Source organism: Alligator sinensis, unplaced genomic scaffold, assembly GCF_000455745.1.
Source record: "Alligator sinensis unplaced genomic scaffold, ASM45574v1 scaffold1318_3, whole genome shotgun sequence".
Taxonomy (NCBI): Eukaryota; Metazoa; Chordata; order Crocodylia; family Alligatoridae; genus Alligator; species Alligator sinensis.
The window spans coordinates 162,130-189,590 of NW_005842634.1; the positions used below are offsets into that span (position 1 = coordinate 162,130).

The following is a 27,461-nucleotide window of genomic DNA, read 5'->3' on the forward strand; positions in this document are numbered from 1 at the left end:
GAAAATGTAACAAGCAAACATAATGACTTCCCTGGTAATCAAAAGCTCATTGGGGGACCTAACTACCCATTAAAAAAAGATCAGGATATTTTTTTTCTACTGCCTGTTCACTCTTATTGTATTAATCTTGTTAAAAATAAGGGTCAAGCAAAGTGTTCCTGTTGCCAGTTAACAGAAAGGCAAACAATCTAGGGGTGAACAAACAGCAATACAGTCAATAAGGCATGTCCTCTAATACCAGGCCTTTCACCAAGTTATAATGAAGAATCCAAGAGACAGAGTCGTAAGGTTGCATTGAATATTTATTCTGATACAGGTCGTGTATTCCAAACAACTACAGATTAATTCTGTTGTAAGTAAAAATCCCTGGACTTAATGTTCCAGGAGCTTTTGTCGTCATAAAACAGTCAATGCATTACCACATTCTATGGACATAGGGAACTTTCAAGTGCAAAGCAGATTATCTGAAAAGACACATTTCTGACCTCTCTAACAGCTTGGACAATGCTGAAATCTAAATACAACTCTTCATATGTCTGCAAATTTAGTTCTCTTAGTGCCTTTATAATAAATAAATAGAAAATATATATTTTTTCATTGTGAAGTCGGTAAGAAAATGTACAAAACACTATACATCTAGCTCCGAAAAAGGACCAGCTGTTTCGGCGACAGGTAAAACAAGCATTCAAACGGAGACAAAACAAATACACTAGGCAAAAGGAAAAATTGCCCTAAAACAATGACAATCTCATATAGAGGCAAATGTGAGAACAGTTGGAGCAATAAAACTTCACAAATTGGATATTTGCCATTTGGGAAGGTACAGTTAAAAGACTGTACAAGCCACGAGCACTCAGTCACTTCACTAGTCACAGAGATGCACACATGCAACTGCTAGGATCCCCACACGTTTTTCATATGTACGTGACTCCACACTGTTGTGACTTGGGGAAGGTATTAGGCCACGTTCTGCCTTCAGATTTGTGCACTGATTTCAGCCCATTGAACTCAATGGGAGTGGGTTGTGCTTCAGGGGAGTGCCTGCCCTGTTATGCTCTGCTACCGTTCCGGATTCTCTGTCTAGCCCCCGTGTGCCCAGTGTTTGGAGCAATGCATCCCCCAAATCAGGTCCATGTGACAAGCCTTACATGACAGAAAAACAGATGCATTTACCATTATTTTAATAGGTTTCTTCTTAAAAGCAGACCTTATTTCCTAGAGCCAAGTCTTATGATTTTACCCTGAGAATTCCAGAAGTTTGAAGATGAGCATCTGCACCTTAGTACAAGGGCACCTCGCCTTCTGGTATTAGTTGAACAAACCGTTGTAATCAGCCAGCTCATACACCACGAGGTGTGAATGGGTCCTATGCCTGCCTCTCCTCAAATAGGCACAATATGAAGACCTACTTAGATAGATCAATGGAGGGTAAAAGTAGGGTATGTTTAGAAGGCCATGTCCAAACTTTGAAGCATCTCTTCCTGAGACTTTCCAAAAAAAGTGTGTTCTAGCCTTGACCCATTTCCTGTAGCTTTCATTTGGCTTTTATGTTGCACATGTGTTCTACTAATACAGAGCAGGTGGTGTGGTTGTACCAACAGCACTGCCTCGATTATGGGAATGGCATGAAGTACACTGAATACATTCAGATAATTAGGAGTTTGAAAAATTAAAAGATTGTTCAATGTGATTAATGGATCTTGGGGTTCTGGCCCTCTTTGGCTGACAGGGCATTTTTAGATTTATGAGGTGCAAATAATCGAGGCTGAACTGTAAGTGAGACTAACTTCTTTAAGGAATAGTTTGCGATTTGGGGGAAACCCCAAATCATCATAAGACATTGGGAGACATCTCTTGAGAACTGTGCCCATGCACTCTGTGCTCAATGGAAATGGCACAAGGGACATGATTTGGTAAGGAGCAAAAATAAGCATGCTGGAAGGTGGGCTCCTTCAGTAATGACTTGTTTAGAGAAGTGGGGTAAAGGACAATGGGGGAAACCGGATCCTTTTGAAACAGACAGACCAGATATTCTGCTTGTGAAAACCAGCTAGGAGGCTGAAAAGAACAATTCCAGTTTCAAAACCCAGGAGAGATCGTAGAGGCAAATACCTGGAGGATGGCCTGAACTCCACTCAGAGCTGACTCCCAGAGCCACCGCGTCTCCAAGCAGAGACAGGGCTTACGGGACTCAGCATCTGCACAGTGACCACGCTTGGAACGGGGCGTGAAATCACTGCTGCTTCCTTCCCGGTCAGAGCTGGCACTTAGGTACAGTGGGGAAAAAAGAGACATTTAGTCACAAAAGTATTACTTAGGGGGGGAAAAAAACGGTAAACCAAGGCTTGGGAAACCAAGACTGGTTTTACGGTGGTGATGGGGTCAAACACAACTGTTAAAGGCAGCTTGCTTACTTGCTGCTTTGAGACCCTTTTTTTTTTTTATATTGGCATTACTGAAATAGCCAGAAACTACTTAAGATGCCTGCATGACATCTTTGGAGAGCAGATAGCAATGTGTCATGTGAATATTTGAACACTTGACAGCATTTCATATGGTTAAGATAAACTTCCCAGTTTAATGAGGTGTTCTGGCGAGCAGCCCTAGGCTGCACTCATTTTTCTTTAATAGCCTTTTTTTATTATTTTTTTTTAATTTAGAAAATTCTGTTTTGCAGAAAAATGGTAGGAAATTCAAAGGCTGCATCACTTTGGGAGCAAAGGTTTCTGCTGCAGACGGTCCCACACAACTGTCCATGTTGTCCTCAAAGACCCCTACATCTCAATGACCCTCCCTTTAGTAAAGAACTAGCTCCTTCTAGGGCACAGTACATACTCCTTCCCTAGGCCAGGAGGGACCACAGACAAGCAAGGCACAAAATATTGGGCCCTATCCTTTTCTTCACTGACTTTCCAGGGAGTGAGATTGACTTCTCATTGCCTAGTAAAAGTGAAATAGGCTGGCAGTGTTGGGGAAAATCAGCCTATGAGCAAGAGAGGTGAATGTGGTTCCTCTCTGTGGCTGTGGTGCTACTCTGAGCCCAGAGACTGGCCCTGAAGATTTACATGTGAGGGAAAGGCTGAGTAATTGTGGTGTGCCTATTGTCAGGTCTTTTCCACCAGTCTGTGGCTGCTTAGCGAGGGAAAAAAAAACAGAGAATCCTGACAACAGCTATTTGAAGACAAAAAATAATGATCCATGGGAACGAAAGGAAAAGAGGTACCCTTACTTTGTTCACTTATATTCAATCTATTCCCTTTCTCTTCTTCAGCTGAAATGGGATGACTCTCTAGTAAATCCCCACTTACAATCCAGAGGGATTGTGCAGGAGTTTGACAGAATCTGGTACAAGCTTTCAGGCCAGTTCTTACCATTTGGTCATATTTTCTGACCTTTGGATAATGACTTCCAACATCTAACATGGACACTTTCCATCCCAGATTTTTTTCAGCTAGCCTCTGAATTTGCATTTCCACTTTTATGCAAGTAGCTGATTGTGCCCTCAAAAGAAAAAGCAAGACAAAGAAACAGACCCAGAGGGTGGATTCAATCAGTTCCATGTGAAAGGTCCAAGGCTGGGAAGCAGCTGTGCGTGTTTGGTGTAGAAATCCCCAACTGACGGGCCCACAAAGCAGGTCCAGGCAGAACGTAACTGGAGTGTGTGGGGTGTGGAGGAGACCACTAAAATGCAACACCTGTGAAAACAACAGATGAACTTATCTTGTCCCAGATACCGAGCTTAGAAAAATAAAGGTGAACCTGCTCTCAGGGAGCAGATTAGCAGGTCAGGATGCGATGATCACACACAATACCCAGCACAAGGAATGCTCTTTGTCACATGTGACCACTCTACCACTTACGATAACATTTCTCGAAGTACAGCAATAAAAAAAGTACATCGTCTCTGGAGAGTGGTGGCAGTGTGTCTGTCGGAGGCAGAGTCAGTAGTCCTGTTCTAAAGGGGCAGTGCTAGGAGTCAGAAGGCAAAGCATGGTGTCTTCATAATTTCATTTTCTTCACCACAGGGACTGGCACAGCTTGAAAGATTTTGGCTGCGTTCTCCTCAGTGACGAGTTTCACCCAGATTGGCCGAAAGCTGCCTTTGAATCCAATGAACGCCATTTTATCTGCAAACCGAGAGCAATAAGTGAGAGGTGTGGTGTGACTGCAAGCTGGGAAGACACTTGCTTATGTGTATGCACGCACACCCCCATACCCCACACTTTTATGAAGCTACCTATGATGTATGAAAGTGGGGTCTATAAGTGTTAAAGTGGTTCACTTGTCCTGAAGCTTTATTAAAACCTTACATTCATATTGCATAGAGTAAGTATTTGCAATAGTAGCTCATTTGAGACATTGCAGAATATAACCTTACAGAGGGAAACAAGGGGAGACAAAATTTCATGCCATGCCATTTAAACCACAAAGGGCCTTGTTACACCTTACACTGTGAGCTGCACACATGTTGATTGGTGTTAGTGCTAGTCACACCCTTAGTCTAGAAACCTTCTCTGGCTGCCCCCACCTGCACAGCTGTGACTGGTCATTAGAGGCCTGGCGAGCAGGGGCAGGACTAGGAGCTGTAAATTGCCTCTATAGGGCTGGTGAGTCAGGGCCAGCTTCTATACCTGCTCTACAGGTAGGAGTATGAGAGATCCTGGGATACTGGAGGACTTCAACTTGGGTGGCACATCTGTGGGGAGTGCCCACATCTTAATGGAACTGCAGCTGGGTAGTTTTAGGTAGTGTAGGATCAGGGATAATCCTGCCCTGGAGTGGTGTAACTCTGAGCTGCATAACGAGTGCTTTAAAGTCATTGTTAGTGTGCAAACAATCCAGGGGTTGAGAGCTCCAGGAGCCACCCAAAATTACTGTGTAACAAAGTAAAAACTGTTGTTGCTAGTGATATTGTGGTTACACCCAAAAGTCCCTACTACCATTGTACAAACACACATAAAGAGATAATCCATGCTCTCCTCCCACTCCCCACCCCAACCCAAGCTGGAAAGAGAAATGTCAAAAGAACCGAATATTTCATGGAATATGCATTTCTGTCAAAATCAAACCCCTTTGTGAGATCATGCTGAGTTTGCCCAACTTGTGTTTGAGAAGAAAACCCAAGAGGGTGAGGAGAGCATGAATAGCAGAGAGGGGAGTTTAGACATAGCTGAAATGTCCTCTTTTGACCTTCCTTTTTTTTTTTTTTTGCAGTGGAGTGTTTCAGTTCTTCATTTTCATGTTGAGATATTTTATTGTGTTATACAGATATTTTTAAATTAAAAATTGAAATCTAAATATTTTAGCCAACCTCAAAACATTATTTTTTCAGAACATTTCTCTCATGAAGAGCTTCAAAATGTTCAGCTTTTGTAGCTATTCAGAGGGAAGCCCAAATCTTAATCTCAAAATCCTTTATAAACACAAAAACCTATTTATAATAACTTGTTTTAGCCCAAATCCATCCTAAATCTGGCTCACAATAAACAGAAGCCTTACTATGAGGTCCAAAATGTCAGATTTATTGAACTCTGCCTCCGTATCTACTTTTTTCTAATCATCTTGTACATAGTGGTACTGGTTGGCAGCTTTACTTTTATCCCTTACTGCTTCCTTTATCTCAAAGCAAACCCTTGCTAATGTAGACAACAGCTAATTCAGAGATGCATAAGCTTTCATAAACAACAGCTTGCTTTGACAAATGCTATCAAAAGTGTAGCCTTTTAGGAGGGACATCAGGACAATTCTGTGTTAATCAGCACTGGAGATGCAAATTATTGCTGGGCAGATATGAAGTTTGTTAGCCGATATGAAGGGAATAAATGCACGTGAGCAAAGCAAAGAGGCTTTGGAAGTTTAATATGGCTGTTAAGTCGTGCTGTATCTGACAGCCGCTGTTACTGGTTTAGAGGTCCACATGTTCCAATAATTTAGAAAACACCTCGGGGATTCTGAGCATTTTCACTTTCCAGCATATGTAAGGACAACTACTCTAGGCACTTTCTTCCACGTCTGAACAGCATAAACAACCTTTTTCAAAACTGCTGTAAATACTACTTTTGCAAATAAGTATCTGTCCAATCCCAAGACATTGTAAAAAAGGGGTTACTTCTCAGTCTATATGCCTTCCCTACCCAGGGCTGGACATCTCTATGGATTTGGGCAGCTTTTCCAATCCATCCCAAAGGAGGAAGCTAAGCTTCCCTCTCACCAGCAAATGAGTCCAGTTAGAAGCAAGGTCAGTTTTAGTGGGAGAGTCTGTAAAGCAGTTTCTGTTTTTGTTTTACAGTTTTGAAATCTGTTACCTTTTAACTTAAAACCTCTCTCAGCTCCAAGCTTTTCCAGTACTTTAATCCATGGTCCTTTGGAAAGGTATCTTCCCTTTGAGGTCATCAGCACTATAGAACTAAAGAAACCAATGATATTTTTAAACAAATTAAAAGTGATCAAACATCCTTTGCATGCATGCTTAAAACATTGGTGACAGTCATCTGTGTGAGTCCATGAGCAGCCGTTTATGTTTTTGCTCTTTTTGTATGATCTTCAGTGACTTAGTCATGTATTTGCTTTCCCAGTCATGCTTTCCCAGTTTGCTTTCCAGTAATTACAGTGTGTTGGAGGAGCCTCCCGGCTTGTGTACAGGCACCTTCACATTGGAGGTACTAAATTTAATGTGCATTAGCAAAAGCAGATTGATGACCGTGTGAGACATGCCCATTGTTGCTTCTAAATCACATTTCTTTTCACTTGACTAGAAACTTTTATTTTTTTCAAAACCGTTGCTGTCAGGGAGCCTTAGAAATAGTTTGCACACGATGTGAACTATTTTTGGTGTGTTGTGGGGAGAACTCATCACAAACTGAATTCATTTTAAAATATGATACTTGGCCTGCAGCGAACTCCTGCAGTGAACTAATAAGTTTGTCAGCCCTGGGGGAAAAACCGAAAAGCTATAGCTCAAAGAGGCTAATAACAAAGGACATCATTTTTCTGACATTTGGCTGTCCTAGATAAATGGTATGTTGGTGTTTAACTGCTCTAGCTACAGGTCTGGCCCTTTCCAATAGTCTCCCATTGTAAATGTACTGCTGGATTAGGGGCTGTGAGCTTTGAATTGCTAAAAAAAATACTTAATTCTCATGGACATCCAGGGCAGTTGAGAACCTAGCAGAGGAGATGTAATTCCCTGCCAAGATGCATTACACGTGTATGAAGTTATTAGGTGTCTGCATCACCCCACAGTATCATATTTTGCCTCATGTAATGGCCTGTGTTGCATATACATGGCCAAACATGTTACACAGCTACAGTTCTGCCCTATGTAGCTAAGTTTATTTCTCCTGCACATGCTTGGAGGTGATTTGGTGCTGCACTAGAGGTGCCTAAGTCCATCTGTTGGGATCTAACTCTACCACAGATGCACAGAAATCCCCCAAACTGTAAATAGTCACAACGAGCAGTGCTTGCTGTATTTGCCTGCCACCAGCTCTCTCACCTACCCAGGAAAGGAGAGCCCCAAGGGTGCGGCACAGCATCATCTCAGTCTCTCCCCAAACTCTGCTATCAGGCTTATTACCTTTTTGACAGTTTGGTTACCACGGTCACTGCAGAGGGCAGGCACCCTGTCCTCAGCTGCTTCAAGTAACCCTGAGTTGTAACCTGAGCTGGATACGTTCCTGAGGGTGGGGGGATCCTGCTCCCTCTGCCTAGGTGACTGGCCTCACACACCTGGGTGGGGGCTTAAACTCCCTATTGTTCTAAGCAATGACATCAGGACGGGGGGCGGGGCTAGAGACCCTGTCAGTCTACCCAGCAACCAGTGATGCCTTTCAAATTGGTTGACTGGCAGCCAAGAACTGCTGGCCTTCATTGGATCAGGTAAATGAGGTCATAAAGTTAAAGATTGCCCAGGAGGAGGAGCAGCGCCACCTGCAGATGCTGCTGCCAGTGTCAGCAGCACCTTTTGGCAGGCGATGCAATGCTAAGCTCAGGGGGTGCATGTGCACCCCTACACATCGCCAATGGTTTGCAGTACAGAGTAATTGGGAAAGCTGTACAAACAGGAGTGGAGGCAGAAAACAGGCTGCTTCACCTTGTGCTCCACCTGCCTGGAATGCTCTCTGCACTGAATAAGTATTAGTTACCAACAGTCGTGCCAGGAGATTTTTTTTCACTGGGTGAGTACCCCCCACTGGTGTTCCCCCTGCAGGGCATAGTTCGCTGAGATACCCGCTTAGGAGGGCATGCCCCACAGCAGGATGCTGGGCCAGAAATTGTACTCTTCCACATGGCCCGGTGCTCCACCACTGTCCTGTGGGTATGTGCCCTCAAGCAAGGCAGCATTGTGCAGAGATAAGTGAGCTAGCTCATTGTACTCCAGCTTCTAAAAAAGAAATAGTATAGCCATGTTAGCACAGCAATGCTCCTGGCTAACTAGCACTGCTGAAAATAAGAGCTAATTAACATATTAATGAATGTGTTTTTTGGCTTGACTGAAATACCTTGTGGTATGGCACCCTCTGGAGCTGCACCACCCACACCAACTGGAGTACGGCTCTGGTTACCAGACTGCAAATGACAACACACACACTGAAGAAGAGGGAAGGACCACCTGAGCCTTATTGCCCACTGGGCTAGTGTGGTTTAGGCACACCAGTTTCTTAATCAGCACACAAGGGAGAGATGTGGCCAGCATCAGATCTGACTACCATTGGCTTTCCAGATTGAGCTACCAGGTATCCACTTATAGCTGGAGCGACTTTTGGTACGAATCCAGAGTAGGATTTAAATGTTCACCTCACAGCAAGACATTGTAGCCTCTCTTCTCAACAAGGAAGTGCATCTAATATATTCTCACCAATAAAAAGAACTGGAGCCCTCAGACCTCAATAAAAGAAGTATCATTCACTATGCTTTTTATTAGTATTCAACCTGCATAGATTGCTACCCTCCAGCATACAGGTGCTTGGAACATGTTTGGTACTCATTGTACTAGCTGCATGACTCCGGATCTCTGGCTACCATGTTTACAGCAATAATAATATGCAGCCCATGTGTCTGGGCACTCAACATGTGCATGGACTGCTCATGTACAGTATTAGTGGAATCTGCAGATAACCAACAGAATATGCAGACAATAAAAAACAGATGTAGCTTATGCACTGATAAAGTCCCAACAGCTCATTTAAGGATTTACAGTCCACACTTTAGAGCTACTTCGGAATTCAGCTTTTGGACTTGGTTGGAGCCAGTGGATACTGAACCATGTCATGAAATGTTGTGCAACTCTGGTTCATGTTTGGTGACCAGGGCTGGGGAAAAGATTAATGTCTGATGAGTGTGTCTGTGTGTTATGTTTTTCTTGAGCACTGGATTATTTACTTACTTGTCTTTGATGTTGGTGACATAATGGTCTATCTGTGCTGGGATTCCCTGGAGAATAGCGTTCTTGAAACTTTTTTGGTTGACAACTTTTCCATTTTGCCCTTCAATCACAACTACTTGGATTCCATCCTCAGTGAGGAAAATCTTCTTGCCATCAGCCTGCAGAAAAGAAAAAAAAAGGAAATATTTGGAGAATTAAAGAAATCCAAAGTCATAACAATTAACTCTAAGACATTTCATAACATATGCATAACAGCATTGTTTTGCTTCAAGGGACAAGACTCCTCAACTCTTCGCTTGGGTGGACTTGAACCTACAACCTACCAAACTTCAGCGGTAGCTTCCTACATTTGTTCTAGGTAAAAAAGGAGTGAAATTTGCCTCCTTTGTTTAAAAGGCTAGCAAGCCTGGATGAGAGAAACCCCCTACCTCGATATATGCAAAGTCATCCATCAGGTGGAAGTATCTTGTTGTGTAGGTTTCTATTTTCACCTCTAGGAAATGGTCTTTATACATCTGCTCACATACAAAAGAGAAGAATAAAGTGTTTAGAGGTTTTGTACATTCCCAAATGCTTCATTATCAGAAAGCTTTTCAAACTAGACCAATTTAATCAGCAAATCAGGTACCTAATATGTTGTGTCTTGTCAAATTATATTGATAATGAGATCTGGGCAAAATCGTAATTTCTGTATTCAGCCCATCCACATTAATGTTTGCTGGTTTCCCATAAAGAAAAGTAAAGGCAGCTCATTGTGCACAGCAATATGTCACTGCCTGAGGCCTAACCTCTGCAGGCCTGCTCCAAGTGAGAAAGGCAACAAGGATGACTGGGACCAAAAATGGGCATGTCTTAGAAGACATGGGGTTAAGCACAAGGCTTGGTATGCAAATGAGACACGAAGCTACACACTCTCCTCCTGGCCTTGTGTCTGTAATGGGCAGAAGTAGCTGCCGCAGGCAAGGTGTGCCTTTCTTTCCTATTTCCACTTATTCCTGTTTCTTCACCAACCTCAAATGCTGGCAAACATTACCCAAAAGGGCCCCAAATAGCTCACCCTTTCTCACCCCCTCCTCTCAGCCTGTTGCATATGATTAGTGTGGCCCCACCCTCCATGAGATGAAGCTGAACCAGGCTGCCCTGCACCTGATCTTCATATACATTTTTGGAGCATCACAAGACTCATGACAAGAGCACCCAGTTCCAGTCATGACTGGGGGCTAATTAGCACCTGGATCCTTTCTGGTGGGGTATGTGGAGTGCGCGCGCGCACACACACACACACACACACACACACACACACACTGAGCAGTGCTGAGTGGTGGGGTCACCGTAGCTTGAAATGCTGTTGACTGGTGGGTCCCAGCCCAATGAGCTACATGGTAAATCATGAGCCTTTAGCTGTGAACCAGTATCATGCATAGTTTGTGCTACTTATATGTAGTACAGTGATGCTCAGAAGTGTGTTTATGGAGTACCTGTGCTAAAACTTGCAGCAATTTAAAAAAAAAAAAAAAGGTTGACATTGCATCAATTCTGGATGACCTAAGTGCATGGGTAGTATATGCATTTGTACAGCCTTGTTTGATTTCAAGGTTATAGTTTTCAAATTTTCTTCTCACTTCCATGTGCTCAGGGAGAGCAGGGTCTGATAGTAAGGCAAGGGGGAAAGGGCTGCAAGGGGAAAAAAATGAGGAGAAGCAGAGAGCAAAGGGGCCACCTGACTCCCTCCTCCCCCCAGATTGATTTTTCTTGCTGTAGCAGTGGGGAGGGGACATATTCAAGACAAACCTTCAATAATTAGATTCTATACCTGGAAGATTATGGAATATATAAATTTGTTATATCTAGAATTTAATTATTAGGGGGGTCATCGAGTAAATACTGTAACTGCTGCAGCTTTAGCTGTCTAAGTTTTTTAGGCATCTGTTTTCTCTACTTGCAAGAGCCTATTCAAGCTCTTTTTGCATTGCTAGGGTATTTTAGAAGACAATGGATAAAACTGATAAAAGCAAGAGGAGGCTGAGGGGGGACCTGGTGGCTGCCTACAAGCTCATCAGGGGAGATCAACAGCAAATAGGCAGAGCCCTTTTCTCCCCGGCACCACTTGGGGTGACGAGGAACAATGATAATAAGCTGATGGAGAATAGGTTTAGGTTAGAGATCAGAAGGCAATATTTTACAGTTAGGGTGGCCAAAATCTGGAACCAACTTCCCAGGGCAGTGGTCCTCGCCCCTACCTTGGGCAAATTCAAGAGGAGGTTGGATGATCACCTGTCTGGGGTCTTGTGAACCCAGCATTCATTCGTGCCTGTGGCAGGGGGTCAGGCTAGATGATCTGTTCAGGTCCCTCCTGATCTCTGCTACTATGAAACTATGAAACTATGATCTTGTAGAGTTGGTCCCAGGCCTACCTAGAAGGATGCATGCTAAAACCACAACTTGACAAAGGAACAGAACATTGAGAAAAGCAAACCAGGCACTTACCAGCCCAGTGTTCGGTAACTTCTTAGGCATTGGCACATCCACTATTGGTGTCTCAATGTATTTGGGATAGGCCATAGCTGTACAATCACTGATTCCAGCATTCTTGGGGATAACTGCTTTGATCCTTATTCTTTCACAGCCTTTGACAGAGCAGAAGGCAAACTTGTCCTTCTCATTCTGCGCTTTCAGTTTCAGAAACAGCAACCTGTAAAAGGAAAGTATCAATACACAATTGCTGGGTGTTACATGCCAACATTAACAGGCAAAGGCAGTAGTACAGTAATACTTAATGCCTTTCAGTAACACATGTAATCTAGGGCGAACTAGTAGAATATCCCAGGGTGAACTAGTAGGATATTTATGCTAAATCACACGTTGGGGTATACATAAATATATGCACATACATGTAGATGCATAAACCTACTTGCTATTTTTTGGTAGATTTGTGAATCAATCTATCAATCATTTCTTAACACAATCTTAATTTCTTAAGGAAAAGAAAGTGTCCTACATCTCCAAGAAAATACATGTAGTGTTTAAATGTGTTAGGTCCCTCTGCATTACTGTCTTGATGCTCTGAGAGACTCACAGTTTAAGGTTTTTAGGTCTCATTTGCAAAAAGAGAAGGGCTTTACACTGGTGCAGCATAACTTCATTTTCCGAGTTGGGCGTGCCTCTTTCTTCTGCTTTTAACCTAATTTGCATTCTTTTGGCACAGGCAGCAAGTGGCAGGGCCTGGGAGCTTGTGAATGAGTGGCAGCCCCATGAATCATAGGGATATGAAATGCTGCTCATGAGGAATCTGTTTTTGTTGAGCTTCCAGTTTGTACTTGCACAGTGGTGTGAGCCAAAACAATTTCTGCTTCAGATGTTTTTCTCATCTATCAGTCCAGATGGACAACAGCTGTCTCCTTACCCAGTGTCCTCGTCCCAGTAGTAGTATCCCTTGGTAGGGTATCTGTATTCCAGTTTGTCCATCTGCAGGGTCCTATAGAAGGTGCCCGTTTTGTATGTTTGTTTCAAGAGACGATTGTGGATGTCTGAGAGGATGGAAAACGTTGTTCCTTTAGGGTAGCAAAACCCTACTTGAATCCAGTCATTCCTAAAATAGCAAAGACCCACATTATACCACATTGACATATGACTATGACTTTCCTGGGCATGCCATAAGCCAAGTTAAATAGTTCAATCTGAAATGTAACTTAATTTTTTCCTGGCTGGTTTAAAATGTAGTAGATGAACCAACACAATCTCATATAGATTTAACTTGCAGATAACATCAATCAGTTAGCTAAGTAATTCAGCCCAGGCCTATTCCTGATGTAATGCCATTGGCTTGTATTCACCAGGGATGAGTTTGGTCCTAGACTTTTTTGTTATCTTTTGGTACATATCTTGGGGGACATACAAATTTGAGATGACGAGTGAAAAGATGGTGCAGCTCAGAGTGGGCTTCACTGGATAATTAAGTCAGCTGATGACTATGGCAATAACCTCATTCTTTAAAAATGTTCAGCTACATTAGTGTCGTGGAATTCGGGTCTCATGGGTTAAGAGTTCGAGGGATCACTCACTTGTTGAAGTTGATGAGCCATATTGTCAGTTCCTCAGGGGCTGTCTTGTCCCAATGCACGGTGTAACCTTTCCTCAGGGTTATAACAGGCTGGTACTGCTGGTAATGAGTGCTTTTGCTTAAAGCCCCCTCCAAGGAAAGAGGATGATCAGGGCAGTCATTCTTTATGATTTTCATTTGCAAGTTGGCTGGCTTGTACGCCTGGATGTATATCTAGATTAGGAGAACAGCCACAAATGGTTCAATGAGATTCAGTCAAATATTTCAGTCAGATACTCAGTGGGGTAAATTAACATAGTTTCTTTGATTTCAGCAGAGTTGCACTGATGCACTTCAGCTGGGAATCTGGCTGTATATCTACATCTGTATATTCAATGTCTTGCAATTTATTTTCAGCAGTGCTTGAAAAATACATTATCTTCTCATGACCTGCAAGCACATAAAGCACTAACAAAGACACCCAATGAATGTTCAACAGAATTCAAGTGTCACAGACCTTGTGCTGACCCTCCACCCAGGAATAAGCTTCACCACCAGAGATCTGACTTTTAGATAAATAAGGGCTAAGTAAGTAGCTTCTACCTTACACTGTGAAAGGTAGGAAAACCACAGCAGTGGTTACAAAATGGCTTTGAGGATATTACTTTAAAAATACACTGGCAACACCCAAGACAAAGCTAAAAAAAAATCACCTTACAGAAAAGAAAGTGAAGGGCTGGCTATAAGCAGAGGCATGAGGGAGAGTCTTTGTGGCAGGAAAAATGTTTTTTTGTGGTTAAATCGCAAGACGGGAAGTCAGGAGATCTGGATTTTATTTTTGATCCCAGAGCAGATTTCCTATGAGACTACGGGAAACTCTCTGTGATACACAGAAAGGAGGAAAATAACCTCCATAGAAAGGAGGAAAATAACCCTTCCCTGCCTCACAGTAAGTTTGTGCAGCTTAATTCAGTAATGCCCAGAAAGTGCTTGGAGATCTTGAGATGGGAGATGCTGCAAAAGTGAAAAGCGTTACCTTTGTTGTTGAATATTTGGGATTAAAGATTGTAAAGAGCATCCCAAAATGGACCACAGTATTTATGGGTAACTCCTTTCTGTGTACAAGAGTACACAAGCAGATGCCCTGTTAAATTGTACAGCATCCTAAAAAGTGCATGAAATCCTGAAACTTCACTGCTCATGAGTTCAAGCTCCATAATACCAAGAGATTTTACATATCAGAATATTCATCGCTTCTCAACCCCACGCTCAAAAGCAAAGACAGCATTGTAATGTACCTGGGCATAGTGTCCACTGCAGATTGAACCTCTCCAGTCTGGTACATCAATACAGTCTGGGTGTTTGATTAACCAGTTATCTTCCTTTATCAGGTATGAACCAGGGTACTGTGATACAGATCCATCTACATCGTGAAAAACTGATGTTTTGTCACCATCCATATTCAGTTTATTGAACCAGGGACCGGGTTCTCCAAAGAACACTCTTGAGGTAATCTAAACAGAAGAGAGATACATATTTACATACCGGTATACTTAGTGTTTTAGGTGAAGGGCAGCTCTGGCTGTTAGAACAGCTCAAGGCAACAATTTTCTGATTTTATCCAGCACTGCAACGCAGTAATTTGAACAAGGAGCACCTTTAGGGTTTGCTGGCCTGTTTACAAGTGATGAAATCTAATTGAATCTAATAGTTTCAGAAAAGGCCACACATTCTGTGTGTCCATCTTGAGACACTTTCTACCTTGTTTTCAAAGGTTCTGCAGAAAGCCAGTGGGAGCGCCTGGTGCCCAGAGGCAGATCCTGTAGGAATCAGGCTGTGGATATGTGAAACTCAGCATGCTCTTCAACTGGAAGAACCCAAAAATCAGTGGCTGCCTTTGGCAAGATCCTGTCAACTAGCAGGAAATTCAGTGACACTTATTCTAGGATACTGGAATGGCCCTTCTTTTGTCTGTGCATGGCTGGTGCTGGAGGATAAGCAGAGCTGGGTCATGCACTCAGAAGCTCTGTTTTTCCACCTGCCCAGGTCTTTCCAGCATCCTACTCTCCTGGCCCTAGCAGCTGGGGAAGAGAAGGTGATTTGTTTTAAGAACCAGAGGAAGATTCAGGGTGGAAGTTGCCTTAACTGATCAAGTTCTCTCATCTCATCCCCTTATTTTAAAAAAGTGTATGCGCTACAGAAGGTTGTGCTTACACTGGAAGCAATCAGTTGCCTCCCCTGAGATATAGCTGCTCATGTGAGTTGTGACCAGTGTTTTGGATCCAAGTTAAATAAATAAAATGTCCTAAGCCAGCCTGATGCAATATGGATCCGTCTGACACTTCTAGGGAGTTTTGTTCTTCCATCTAGATGCTTGGCACGGATTTTTAAGCACTGTTTCCCATGCTATTTGGTAAAAATTGAGGCTATCAAAATCATTTCTGGAATCCAAAGACAGTGGGCTTGGGGTACTTAGGGGAGGGTTTGTTTTTCTCAGCTTTTTTGGCAGGGAAGCTAATCAGCATGGGACAGACTAATTGGCATTGCCACTCAGCAGTGCTAATTAGCCTCAAATAAAGAGCTATTCTGCTTCCAGTTTAAGACGCAGCCTGCTTGGGGGGCCAGAGGAGGGGGAAGCTTGTATAAGGGAGCCACCATTGGGCATGATAAATTTATTGTGCAAATATGAACACGAGCAGAATTGTTCTTGACTGCTCATCTTGGCTGGCTATTTCAAAGGGATGTTCCTCATTAATATTTCCAGCTTCTGGTTGGGACTTCTACAAGAATACCTGAAAACAAGAGGGCTTAATTTTCCCCCTTTACACCAACATTTCACACCAACCTCAGCTCTGTTAACTTCAGTGGAGTTAATCCTGATAAGCATGTGGGGAAACAGGCCTACGGGAACAGAGAGATGCAGGAATAGGGAAATAATATTTATGAATAATCTAAACATCTTTGCAAGTACGTTCGGCTCTGCTTTGCCATGCTTGTCCATTTGTTGCTTCATCCAAGCCAGTTTTCTCATCTGTTACTTATGTGTAATTTGCTAAACCCCCAGGGATCATCTCTGCTAGGACGCTAAGCTTCCAGTTATGACCTTAGTTTTCTCAAGGGCCGTGACCCGAGTCATCTTTTTCACCTAGTCCATCTTATCCTCCAAACCCAATGGCAGAGTCTGATCAAAGGAATAACGTACCGGGACATCTTCAAAGATAATGTTTGTGACGTTGTTGTTGGGGCAGCTCTGCCAGGCATTGTTGAGTCGGAAGGCCAGGGCACTTGTGTGACGGCCCTCCAGTGCAGCAAACTTGCGGAAGGTGCAGTTCTCAACGCTGATTGGCCCGTCGTAGAACTGAATCCCACGAATGGGGAAATCCCTACAACGTGTTTGGGGAGGAGGGGAAGAGAAAGAAACAGAGAGCAATTTGGTCACAATTGGTTGGCAGAAGCCATGAGTACCCTGCATGATTTGGACACCCAGCCAGCTGACACTAAGGTGGAGGGGGTTGGTCTGGGAAATCCTTTGCTCCTTATGAGTTCTGCTCAAATTTTCTCACATCTGAATGGACCATAGTAATGTGGTCTGGACCACTAGAGGGAAGGAACTTTCTGTGATGCCGAGGCCTTGACCTAAAAAGAAAATAGCTTCACTGGAATCTCAAACAAGCAACATAGCAGGGTAACCCATAATGGGTCTGAATAACATCAGTGCTACAATCCCAAGACATTTTCCACTGGAAGCTAGTTATAAGCAGGAAGAGGCCTCCAAAAAAAATCAGCTTTAAAGAAGCAAAAACCATGCAGCCTGTAGGATGCAGTTTGAAGTTAGCTGGCACACATCAGTTGAAGGAGGGATGGGGACAGGGCTTCACCAACCAAAAATGTCCACCCGTCCCCAACTGACTGAACCACAAATGGTGTGGCAGGCTGCCAGTGTTAGCTACTGCCCCTGCCAATGTAAAAGTCAAACTTGGATGATAACTCCAGAGCATGTGAATAATGAGATCATTTAAATGTCAGCTAAGAGAGACAGGTATTTTTCTCACATTCTGGTTTAAGCAAATGTGATGCTCTGTCCCTTTAACAGGCTCACATAAGAAGTATTAGGACTCACTCAAAATGAAATGAGTTTGATCCCTTTCTCACAGGAGTCTTTCTACAGATAACCTTGCCACTCATGTGAGTATTTCCTGTCACTGGAAGTTCGTACTGAGTTCCCACTGAAGACAATGGGCTGAAGACAATTTTATCTGAAGGGCAGTAGGGCTGATTACTGAATGAACATCCTTTCAATTGAGTCGAAAGGAAGGACCTCCTGTGCTTCCACTGACAAGCAGAGGGAGGAGGGACATGTAAGAAGATATGATATTTAGGTTCCTTCTTTACTGCAGGCTGCTCTTAGGATAGCTACTGCTTTTTTAAGAACAACAACATGATGTATTTGCAAAGTCAACTTGTAGCACTTAAACCAAGGAAGATGCCCCATGCCAGCTTCACCTGCAGTGTAATGAGAGCACAAAAATCATGACTGTACAACTACAGTGGTGGCAGGTACTCTGAGGAGTGCTATCTTCACACCCTTACTTGTCAAAACCCAGGGCAGGGGCTCAGTGGGATGTTCTACATGGTGTATACTTGACATGACTAGAGATCACCACATTGTCCAGGCATTTCTCACCCCTGCACAAAGCTTCCCCTGCTAGTAAACTCTCCTGCTTCTTCAGGAGTCTTTCCCAGCCCAGTTCACAAAGCGGGGTATCCACATTGTCTTGGCAGCATATGATGGCAGCTGCACAAAGAGGACTTTGGAAATGAGAGACGTGACCCAAAACGCTTTGTGTAAAATTCCATCTGTTTAAACTATGCTGAAGAGCAATGAAAAAATATAACCGTCTGGAGTCTAAACCAACAAAGGGACAGGAACTGTTTGTTTGTGCTGGAGGGAACTTACTGGCCTATAGGGAGGGTCCTCCCTCTGTGATCCAGGCCACCAGGTCCCCAGATTTCATTGTCCATGGTCTCTGTTCCCAGGTTTTCACTTTCACCGACAAAGAGACTATTCTTTATTTCTTGCTTTGAGCCATCGTCGTGCGGGAATGTTCCACCGCTAGGGGAGACAAGGCCATACATTACTGGGGCTGCTTATGCCAAACCACTTTGGATCTTCAGTCCAAATAATAAGATAGCAAGCTGGAAATGAATGGCACTTACCTAGCCAAGGTCAGGCCAATGCCATTGTCCGCAAACCTGCAAGAAGAGAAGAATGGGGAGATAAGGCTTTTCACCAGGTTGTGAAAAAGAGCTATGTTCTACACAAGGCTTAGCCGTGGGATATCCAAACCAGCAGGGATTTATAGTAAAAACAAAGAGGACTTGGATTAAGTAGCATGAAGGAGATTGCTTTCTTTTAACAGGGAGGTGGTGCAGAAATGTAGACTTAGCAATTTCATTCACATTCTAGTTTTATCGCATGACTCGGAGCGTAGAGATCAAGTGAAGCCACCGTCCAGTGTCCAATAGCACCTCCACCAGAATGATATCCTGACACTGCAGGGGAAGGGACTTATCTGAGACTTATCTGTCTTTTTTCATCTGTCTGCCACAATCCTTTCACAGTTATGCAAAGACAGCACATTTGTCTCTGTCTCAGACTAGTTTCTATTACTTCATAACTTTCTGCCCTAGGCACATCTCTGTTTATTATTCACATTGGCTTTCCATGGAGTAATTTATAAAGGGACAAATGTTGCATAAGGAGAAGGTTTTGAATTCTATTTTATCAGAAATTGGACAGAAATAGGGGATGGACCTGAATAAGAAAATCTGGATCAAAATATCATCCAGGTTTGGATCTGGATCTTAATTTTGCAAATGGTTCTGGTTTTATAATGGGTCAAAACATTTTATAATGGGTCAAACATTCCCCTGTGCCCCTACTAAACTGTGGGGAAGTCAGAATCCAGTTTTAATTTTATAGCTTGATCCCATGTCTATTGTGTGCTGACATGATGATCGCTTTTATTGCATGTTGCTAGAACTTCACACTCATTCTCTCTCTCACAGTCAGTGTAACGCAGAACAAACATCATTTCATCTTGATTCTGTCCCTAGGTGGCAGCACATTACAAGCTATATGGCTTTTATTTATTATTGCTGCAGCCCCAGAAATGTGCATGGCACTCAAGATCTGTTTTAGTAATATAATACATAGGTCTTATTGTAGCAGCAGAAATGAAAATGACTGCAGCTATAAAAATAATCCCAGCTTGATGCCTACATCCCCGATTCAGATTCTCTCCAAAGGACCCTGCTGGAAACTGGTAACAGGCAGACACGTATGAACTCTTTAAGAAACCTTGGTATTGCACTCAGCAATGCAAGCTTCTAAAACACATGCAGCTGATCCGAAACGGCAGACTTCATTGCCTTTGGAATGCTAGACATTTCTGGTTCATAAGTTCAGATGCAGAACAAACAAGAAGAAGCCTGGATATTACATTTCTGTCGATTCTGACTCACTCTCTTGCTAATCTAACCAGGTCACTAAGGCCAGTTTAGAGCTAATGGTCACTTAAAAAGGCCTGGGTCATTTTAAGGTAAGGCAATTGGATACTATATAAAGAAATTACTGATATTCATACTAGGGTGCTGCAACGTGCCGTGTAAACTAGCCTTTTACTTTTTTCCCCTTTAATTGACATTGATATCAAGAGTCTGGATCAGCAGCAGAAACTGTAGAAGATCATGTGTTCCCAAGTGTAAAAAGGGTTTGTTCTTAGCAGCACAGGAAGCCGCTTTCAAAGAGCCTACAATGTGCATTTGCCCAATTCCTCTCTCTCTCCCTCCTGTGATGCATGGCATCTTGGGTACTGGCTTATTCAGCATAACAGTAAACCACATAAAACTGAACTATGACCCAAGCTTAGGTCATTTTTTTTCCAAGCTCTTTCATTTTTCATGGAGAATTGTTTATTTGAGTCACTTTTTGCTGCTGCTTTGAAACTCTGTACAGGCAAAACAATCAGACGGACCCTTCTCTCTAGACAAAACCAGTTTTGTTTTTCATAAAATAATGCTCGTGCTTTCTTAATGTTTCATTTTTATTTTAATCTTGACCATATGAAAGGTGCAAAGCAATATAAATAGTCTGAACCACAGTTATGCTTGTCATAAATTCCAATTTGAGCTCCTCGGGTTGAAACAACGCAAAACTTACTGGCAGTTATCCAGCCACACATCTCCACCCCTCAGCCAGGCCCCGTGATCTTGGTTCTTGTAGGCAATAAAGTGTTTAATTATGGCAGGCTCTCTTGGCTTCAAAGGGTCAGCATCTTTGTGCGGGCTATACCTGGAACCACAAGAAAAGAAGAAACTGTTGGCAATGGAAGTCATTCTTGCCCAGTGAACAGCTGCCGCTGTACCTACTTGTTCAGTGTTTGTTGGCATTATTTCTGTTCAGGCCTGGGTCATCTAATCTAATAGCCTGTCCTTGACAGCAGCCGGTACCGCCAGCCAGGAAGGCACAAGAAACTCTGCACTTAGGCCCTCAGGTGTAACAGTTCATATCCCTTCCAAAACTCCTGGGTACATTTTTTTAATTCTAACTGCATTTCAGGATAGTCCTGTTATCCACATAAATGCTTAATTTGTTTCTTATAACCATGTTCAGCTCTGGATCTCCTGGGGCTATGAGCTTTACAGGCTCACTGGGCTTTCTGGGGAAAAGTAAAGATGGCACTGAAAAATGAAATAATTTTGGTAAGATGGAGGCATCTTCTTTGCTCATCCTACTACACATCAGCCAGGTGTCAGATCTGCTTTGAAGCAGATTTATTAGCTTTGAAGTTCTCAGGCAGGATGAAACATTGGCTTGGTGAGACAGGACAGCAAGTGAGACCAATGGAAGTGGCTCCACAGCTGTTGTGTGCCAGCCTCCACCCTGCTGCCAGCCTCAGAACGAGACCCGCTAGAGTGACATTCAGTTTGGTTGTCATGTATGCCTGCTCCTCGGGGGCAGCTCTCCTTTTCATTACCGACGGAGCGTCTTCTGTCAGATACAATGCGGCTTCAAATCCCTGACCGATTAATACCCAGTCTGATGCCAACAGTGGATGGCCCTGAGATTAAAATTCCTGGTTCAGAAATATTTAATCAGGCTGTGCTGTCAAATCACTAACAGATAGTCAATAGGATTTTGTTTCACTTAATAAACCATCATATCAGTCTAAAATTGAGCATGTGGATCATAAGGTTCCAGTAAATGAATGCTGTTTTGGCTGCTTCTATTACACTAGTTCTAAAGGTTGGATTGGGCTTGGATTTATACTGCTTCTACTGAAAGAAAAGTAAAAGCACATAGTAAAGCGGTGGTTCTCAACCTTTTTAGACTTAAGGTACCTCGCGATAGACTCAAGGCACTGCTCAGAAAATGCAAGCTCTTAGTTTTCATTCATTTTTGGACTACAGAAAAAGAATAAAGCAATTCTTCTGTGGCAAAGAACTCAGAGTGCAACAAGTCAGAATGGTTTTAATACTATGGATTCCTATTTGAAATTTCTGGGGTTAATTTGTGAATCATACTTGCATGCTTAACAGTGCTAACATGGTGAAGCATCCTGCAGCACCCTTGAAAGGATTTTGAAGCATCTCAGGGTGCTGAGTCATCCTGGTTGAGGGTCATTGCTCTATATTTATGAGTTCAGCTCAGCTTCTGTCCCACTGAATTCAACAATATTGTACCATGAACTGTTATGATTTTAGAGATCATTTTTACCCTTATACATGAAAGCATGAATTGCATAAACCTTTTATCATCAGCTATTGCGCCTGAACACATTTTCCAAGGTATGTGCTCTAATATAAGAAAAGGCAGCCTCAAACTCTCAGCAGAATTCTGAGGTTTTAATAAAGTGTTAAAATATTCATGTTTATGATCATCTTAGGCTTTCTTGTAAAAAAAAAAAAAAAAAAAAAGCAACTATTGTGCTTGTTCATGCTTAGGTGGGTGATGGTGTCACAGATGAAAACACAGAGCTTCTGAAGCCTCAGACCCAACAATGCAATTCATGCACAGTGGCAAGGAGAAAGTGAAAAAAAATATACAGCCTATTCCCCCTGAGCAAATTATCTTCAATGAGTATCTGTCCTCCCCACAGGATTTGTAAAGAAACCCAACCATGGAGGAGTGTACCTGCATGTTACTGGCCTATTTGGAAGGAAAAGTGAGAATGTTTGAGTCACTTGTCTCTCTCTGGGTTGGGAGTCTGAACTAAGATCCAGACAGAGTTATGTGCAAGCAACCTTTCCTTTTGGCTGCACAAAGCCCTTTTGCTTACACAGAATTGCTCTCAGCAGCTGTTGAGATCTGCTAATAGGATATATTTTAGAAATTAGTCTTTTAAGGAAATTTAAATGGGTTTTATTAAGACTTGCAGTGAGCCAAGCACATTAGTGGAATGGTGGAGTTGCTTTATACACACAGTTGCTGTTGTATTTTCAGTTTTGGACCTTTATGGAAAATTAAATTTAAACAAATGTAAGATTGACAATGTGAGCATGCCCACTTCAAACAGGGACCTGAAGAATAAGAAAACTCAGCACTTTTTTCTCCTAGATGTCTCTTCATTTCCCATTCCTGGGAAACTCTTGCAGCAATTTTTACCCAGTTGGCATTAACTGCCCACACAACATTTTCTCATTTCTATAAGCTCTATAAGGATCTATAAAGAACATTACAGACACCACAGAGTGCACATAGTATCTGTTCCATCTTAATTCAGAAATGAACAGCAACAGAAAGGGCTTTCTTGCCCTTAGTGGGTCTGGGAACTTTGTGCTGAAAAACGATGGGAAGAAAAGTTAGTGGTGAAGTGGAAGCCCTTTGCTCAATAAGAACTTGACACAATACCCACTTAAGTAACCAGCTCCCCGCTCCTCCCAGGGCCCAGCTCTCAGTCTGCACCCTACAGAACTTGATCTAAACCACAGTAACTGTATTACCTCCCGGAAATCATCGTCAGGATAGGCCTTTTGTCCTTAGCTGATGCTGGTGTGGTTTTGACCCCATTATCAATCATCATTCCAGCCTGAGGAAATAAAAAGAGTCTCTGTAATGAATGCACACCCTTTTTATTTAAAATTGAGGGGCAAATTTTCAGATGAAGTAACTTTGGTTAAGTCCCTTTCCCTTTGTACCCTTCATTATCTCCATTTTACAGATACAGAAAATGATACTGGCCTCCTTTGTAAAGAGCTTTCAAATTTACAGAGGAAACATGCTAAAGCCCTATATAAACCAGCACCAATTGCTGAAGGAAGACAATGCACTGTTTAGAGCGCTCACCTGAGATTTCTGTCAGGGAGTAAAGGATCAGATTTGTGTTGTTGTTGCTGTTAAGTTACCTTGACAATCACTTGAGTGAAATGTTACTCCCTTCAACTTCATCAGCTCTCGCCAGAACTTGTCTAGGTGCCTCACGTCTCCCATTTCTGGAGCAGCACACATTAAGTTACTAAGGAGGCATCTTTCTATTGCATTACAATGGTTACAACTAGTGCTGAGTGAAGTATCACAAGTATGAAGATGTTGCTGAGTAAAGAACCATTCTCACTGACACATAAGTGGTTTGGCTGTGAAAACATGCCCAGAAGTGCTGCCCCTGAATCTGTACTTCTTAAAATGGTAGCATGTTATCAACCACTCCAGGCATGCCTACACCACCCCAGCACTGTGCCAGGGAGCGGTGTAATGAAGCATGCTCCATGTGCATAACATCCTAAAATGGAAGGAAGGTGGCCACCTTTTTGTGGACCTGGGTATATGCCTGTAAACTTGTCTAAGAGAGAGTTTACTGGTGCATGTCCGGTGACACGACATTGGATGGGGTAGGGGGCGTATGAGGAGCGGCTGCCTCACAAGGCAGAACTGAGCTGGTGCAGCCAGGGCTTCCGGGCGTCCTACCCTATATCAGTCTATCTTTCCAGGCTGACTTTCTCATCTGTGACAAGGGCTCCTCAGATCTACACTCATACAAATCAGAGAATCAGAGGTGTAAGTATAAATGTTAGCATCATGGGAAAACTTTGGGCAGAGGGCACTCCTTTGTCACGTCTGGAGCAGTCCTGTGCTCCCCCAGCTGGAGAAAGAAACCCTGCGCCCTCCAGCTGCAGGAGGGTCTTACCTGTCCTGGGGACTCAAGACCCCTGCTGCATCTCCGCACCTGGCTCCTATGGTCAGGCAGCACAGGGTTTCTCTAACTTGGCTTCTAGGGCTGGGTAGCACAGGGTTACTCATACTGCATCCCAGCACATGGCTCCTATAGTCGGCAGTGCAGGGCTTCTCCAGCTCAGCTCCTATGGTCAGAGCTGCTCCAGATGCAGCAAAGACTCTAGGGTGGGAGGTATCAATCCGGCATCCCCCTCTAAGTCCATGCCTGGGGCTGGTATCTCTCCCACCCAACCATGTTTACACTACTGGTACACGTGATACGATAATCGCTTCTGCAAGCGGCACATACAGAACATAGGGCTTTCCACTCTACTGTGGCCTGTGCACACAACCTCTTGCAAGCCCTTTTTGATCTCCATGACCAGTTCAGCCCCTCTCACTATCCATCTGAATATGTGCTGTTGTTTAAAGGCATTAAGTAACAGGCGCAAGCTTAGGTTTTCCCTGAGTGCCAGTGCGCCGAATGTTGGGATGAATAAACGAAGACATTTAGGAGGTAATTAGGCTGAGATTACACTCTTTATCCCCTGCAGATGCTATCTGATCAATGGCTAACATTGGCTGTGGAGATGTATAATTTGGCAGGCTGCCAGCAGATGCAACTAGAGGCACCATTTTAGAAGGGCAACAGCAGAGAAATGGACTTGGTAGGAATGAACAAAAATGTGAACTACTTGTCTCCCATCATCCTGAAAGAGGGTTTCTTTTTCTATGCTCTAAGTAGGCTAAAGTAAAGGTAGCATAAGATGAATCTGTAAGCACAATTACTCTAGGATACAGGCCATTTTATATGGAGTTAATTAATGATATAGAGCCAATGTATTTGGAGCAAATGATGGAGATCGGTTTGTAATAACTTGGGATAAATCAGAAATCACAAGCATTAATAACTTGCAGGCACAGAAAACTGGAGAAGGATAATGGTGCTTTAGACATGGACATTATTTCCATGATGTGCAGACTCACTCGGTGGTTCGAATGTGCCCGATTGTTGTAGAATTTCCCCATTGGAACGTGCTCCGAGTAGCCTGGGGAATACATCCCTGCAGAGGGCCCCGTGGGCACATGATGCAAAACAAACCAAAATCCTGTTTCCTGCAAAAGAGAGCACAATATCTGAGCCTCACTTTATCTTTTTTACAGGCTTACATTAGTCAGGGAGAGGGGGGTACTTATCAAACACTGCAAGATAAAAACCTGCAGCTTGCTGTACAAACAATAGGAGGTAACATTGGTTTGCATAACTATACGTAGTAAAGAGCTCTACACACATGCGCAGCACACTGCGGTGTTGGTTACAGCCAGTATTTTCAAGACGCTACAGTTAAGTTCTGAGATACCTGCTGAGACACTTTCCCGTAAGCTGACCTGATTACAGATAAACCCACTGGTGTCAACAACACCTTCACGTGATGAGCATCTTTGAAACCAGACCATTTCTACTTCGGTGCCTCAACCTGGATTTAGAAGGCCCTATCATTTAGAAATCTTAGGTGAAATAAAGCCTACTGAGGGGAGTTAGAATATCTGCAGAATTAGCATTAGCCCTAATTTAAATGTCAGAGCCCTGTCTCCTATTAACAAACTGCTTCAGTTACTGATCCTCCACCCCCCAGTAGAGTCAATAGGAGCTTGGCCAATGACTTCAGTGAGAGCAGGGGGGTGGTTCTTTAATTCATACAGGCTGTGTGAGAGAAATGTAGGATTTGGGAATTTTGTTCAAATAATCCAAGTCTGGAAACTCGAACTACAGCAAACGACAGAAAGAGGAAGAAATGTAGGGCACATTTTACTGGTAGCACTGGCTGCATTTATATATGCTTGAGTTTGGTTTTCAGAAAGTGCCTGTGTGGGAAAAGCAAATTTTTTTCCAACAGGCATCAAAAAAATTGCAGGGTTAATACAATTGTGCTGAATTTTCTCCAAATGAGAGACTTTTGTACTCACTTCAGATCCTGCAGCTGCACAGTTGATGAGGTTGTTGTGTGGGTTGGCGATCCAGAAGGTGGAAACAGCACTGCAGATCAGTAACAAAAAATAACATGAAAATGATATGGAGTGCAAACAGAAGAACTAGCATTCTATGTCATATAGCACAGGCAAGTCTGATAACTCAGCAGATAAGGCTATAACAACTGGGGTTTCTTTTTTGCTCATCATGTCACAGCTGTTACCATCATTGACAAACAGAGCAAAAGGCTTCTATCATTAAACATCTTGAGGAACTTAAATGAGGAATCTCTTTTGAAACCGTCAGTTGTCAGTAATATTTTATGATAGGAAAAATCTTCACAATCAGGGCCCCAACTTCACCAGAGTGTGGTTTAGCCACAGAATCTGATTCAGTGTTTCTATGGGCTTTTCCAAGCATACCCCGGCATCTGTTTTTTCTGTATGCTCCTGTGATTTATTAACTGTATTTGTTCCTGCCCCGCTACACATTTATTTTATGACAAATACCTGGTGCACTTAAGGCAATCTCAAATGAAAACTCATGACAAAGAGAAAAGATAAATCTATCATGCTATTGTCCAGCATGTGACATATAGGCAGTCATTAAATTACATACTTATAAACTCTGGGAGGAAAACTGGATGGTTAAAGATGATGTTTAATTTGCCTCTTGTGCTTTATAGGTGACATTTGCTCAAGTGTAGAGCAGCACAATCCCTATGCTTATATCTCACTCAACCACTATTTTGAGGTCTTCTTTGGGCCTTAAGTCATGCATTGGCCTTAGGCTGGCTTTGCACAGGGTGAATTCTACTCTCTGAGATTTATCATGCCACTGTAGCATGGGGCTA

General features: G+C 42.9%; 1 protein-coding gene across 1 annotated transcript in view; it reads right to left on the reverse strand.

Annotated features, from left to right (window-relative positions):
- Nucleotides 1–284: 284 nt before the first annotated feature.
- CEMIP (cell migration inducing hyaluronidase 1) overlaps nucleotides 285–27,461 on the reverse strand; it is a 68,442-nt gene continuing 41,265 nt past the window's right edge. Inside the window, exons 14-28 of the mRNA XM_006033443.3 lie at nucleotides 26,605–26,674; nucleotides 25,624–25,752; nucleotides 23,430–23,515; nucleotides 20,647–20,778; nucleotides 18,642–18,677; nucleotides 18,382–18,537; nucleotides 16,627–16,807; nucleotides 14,723–14,938; nucleotides 13,447–13,658; nucleotides 12,789–12,974; nucleotides 11,873–12,077; nucleotides 9,814–9,900; nucleotides 9,386–9,543; nucleotides 6,306–6,406; nucleotides 285–4,127 (exon numbers count right to left, since the gene is read on the reverse strand). Of these exons, the coding sequence (XP_006033505.1) occupies nucleotides 4,000–4,127; nucleotides 6,306–6,406; nucleotides 9,386–9,543; nucleotides 9,814–9,900; nucleotides 11,873–12,077; nucleotides 12,789–12,974; nucleotides 13,447–13,658; nucleotides 14,723–14,938; nucleotides 16,627–16,807; nucleotides 18,382–18,537; nucleotides 18,642–18,677; nucleotides 20,647–20,778; nucleotides 23,430–23,515; nucleotides 25,624–25,752; nucleotides 26,605–26,674 (2,083 nt within the window). The 3' untranslated portion in view covers nucleotides 285–3,999. The remainder of the gene's footprint in view (nucleotides 4,128–6,305; nucleotides 6,407–9,385; nucleotides 9,544–9,813; nucleotides 9,901–11,872; nucleotides 12,078–12,788; nucleotides 12,975–13,446; nucleotides 13,659–14,722; nucleotides 14,939–16,626; nucleotides 16,808–18,381; nucleotides 18,538–18,641; nucleotides 18,678–20,646; nucleotides 20,779–23,429; nucleotides 23,516–25,623; nucleotides 25,753–26,604; nucleotides 26,675–27,461) is intronic.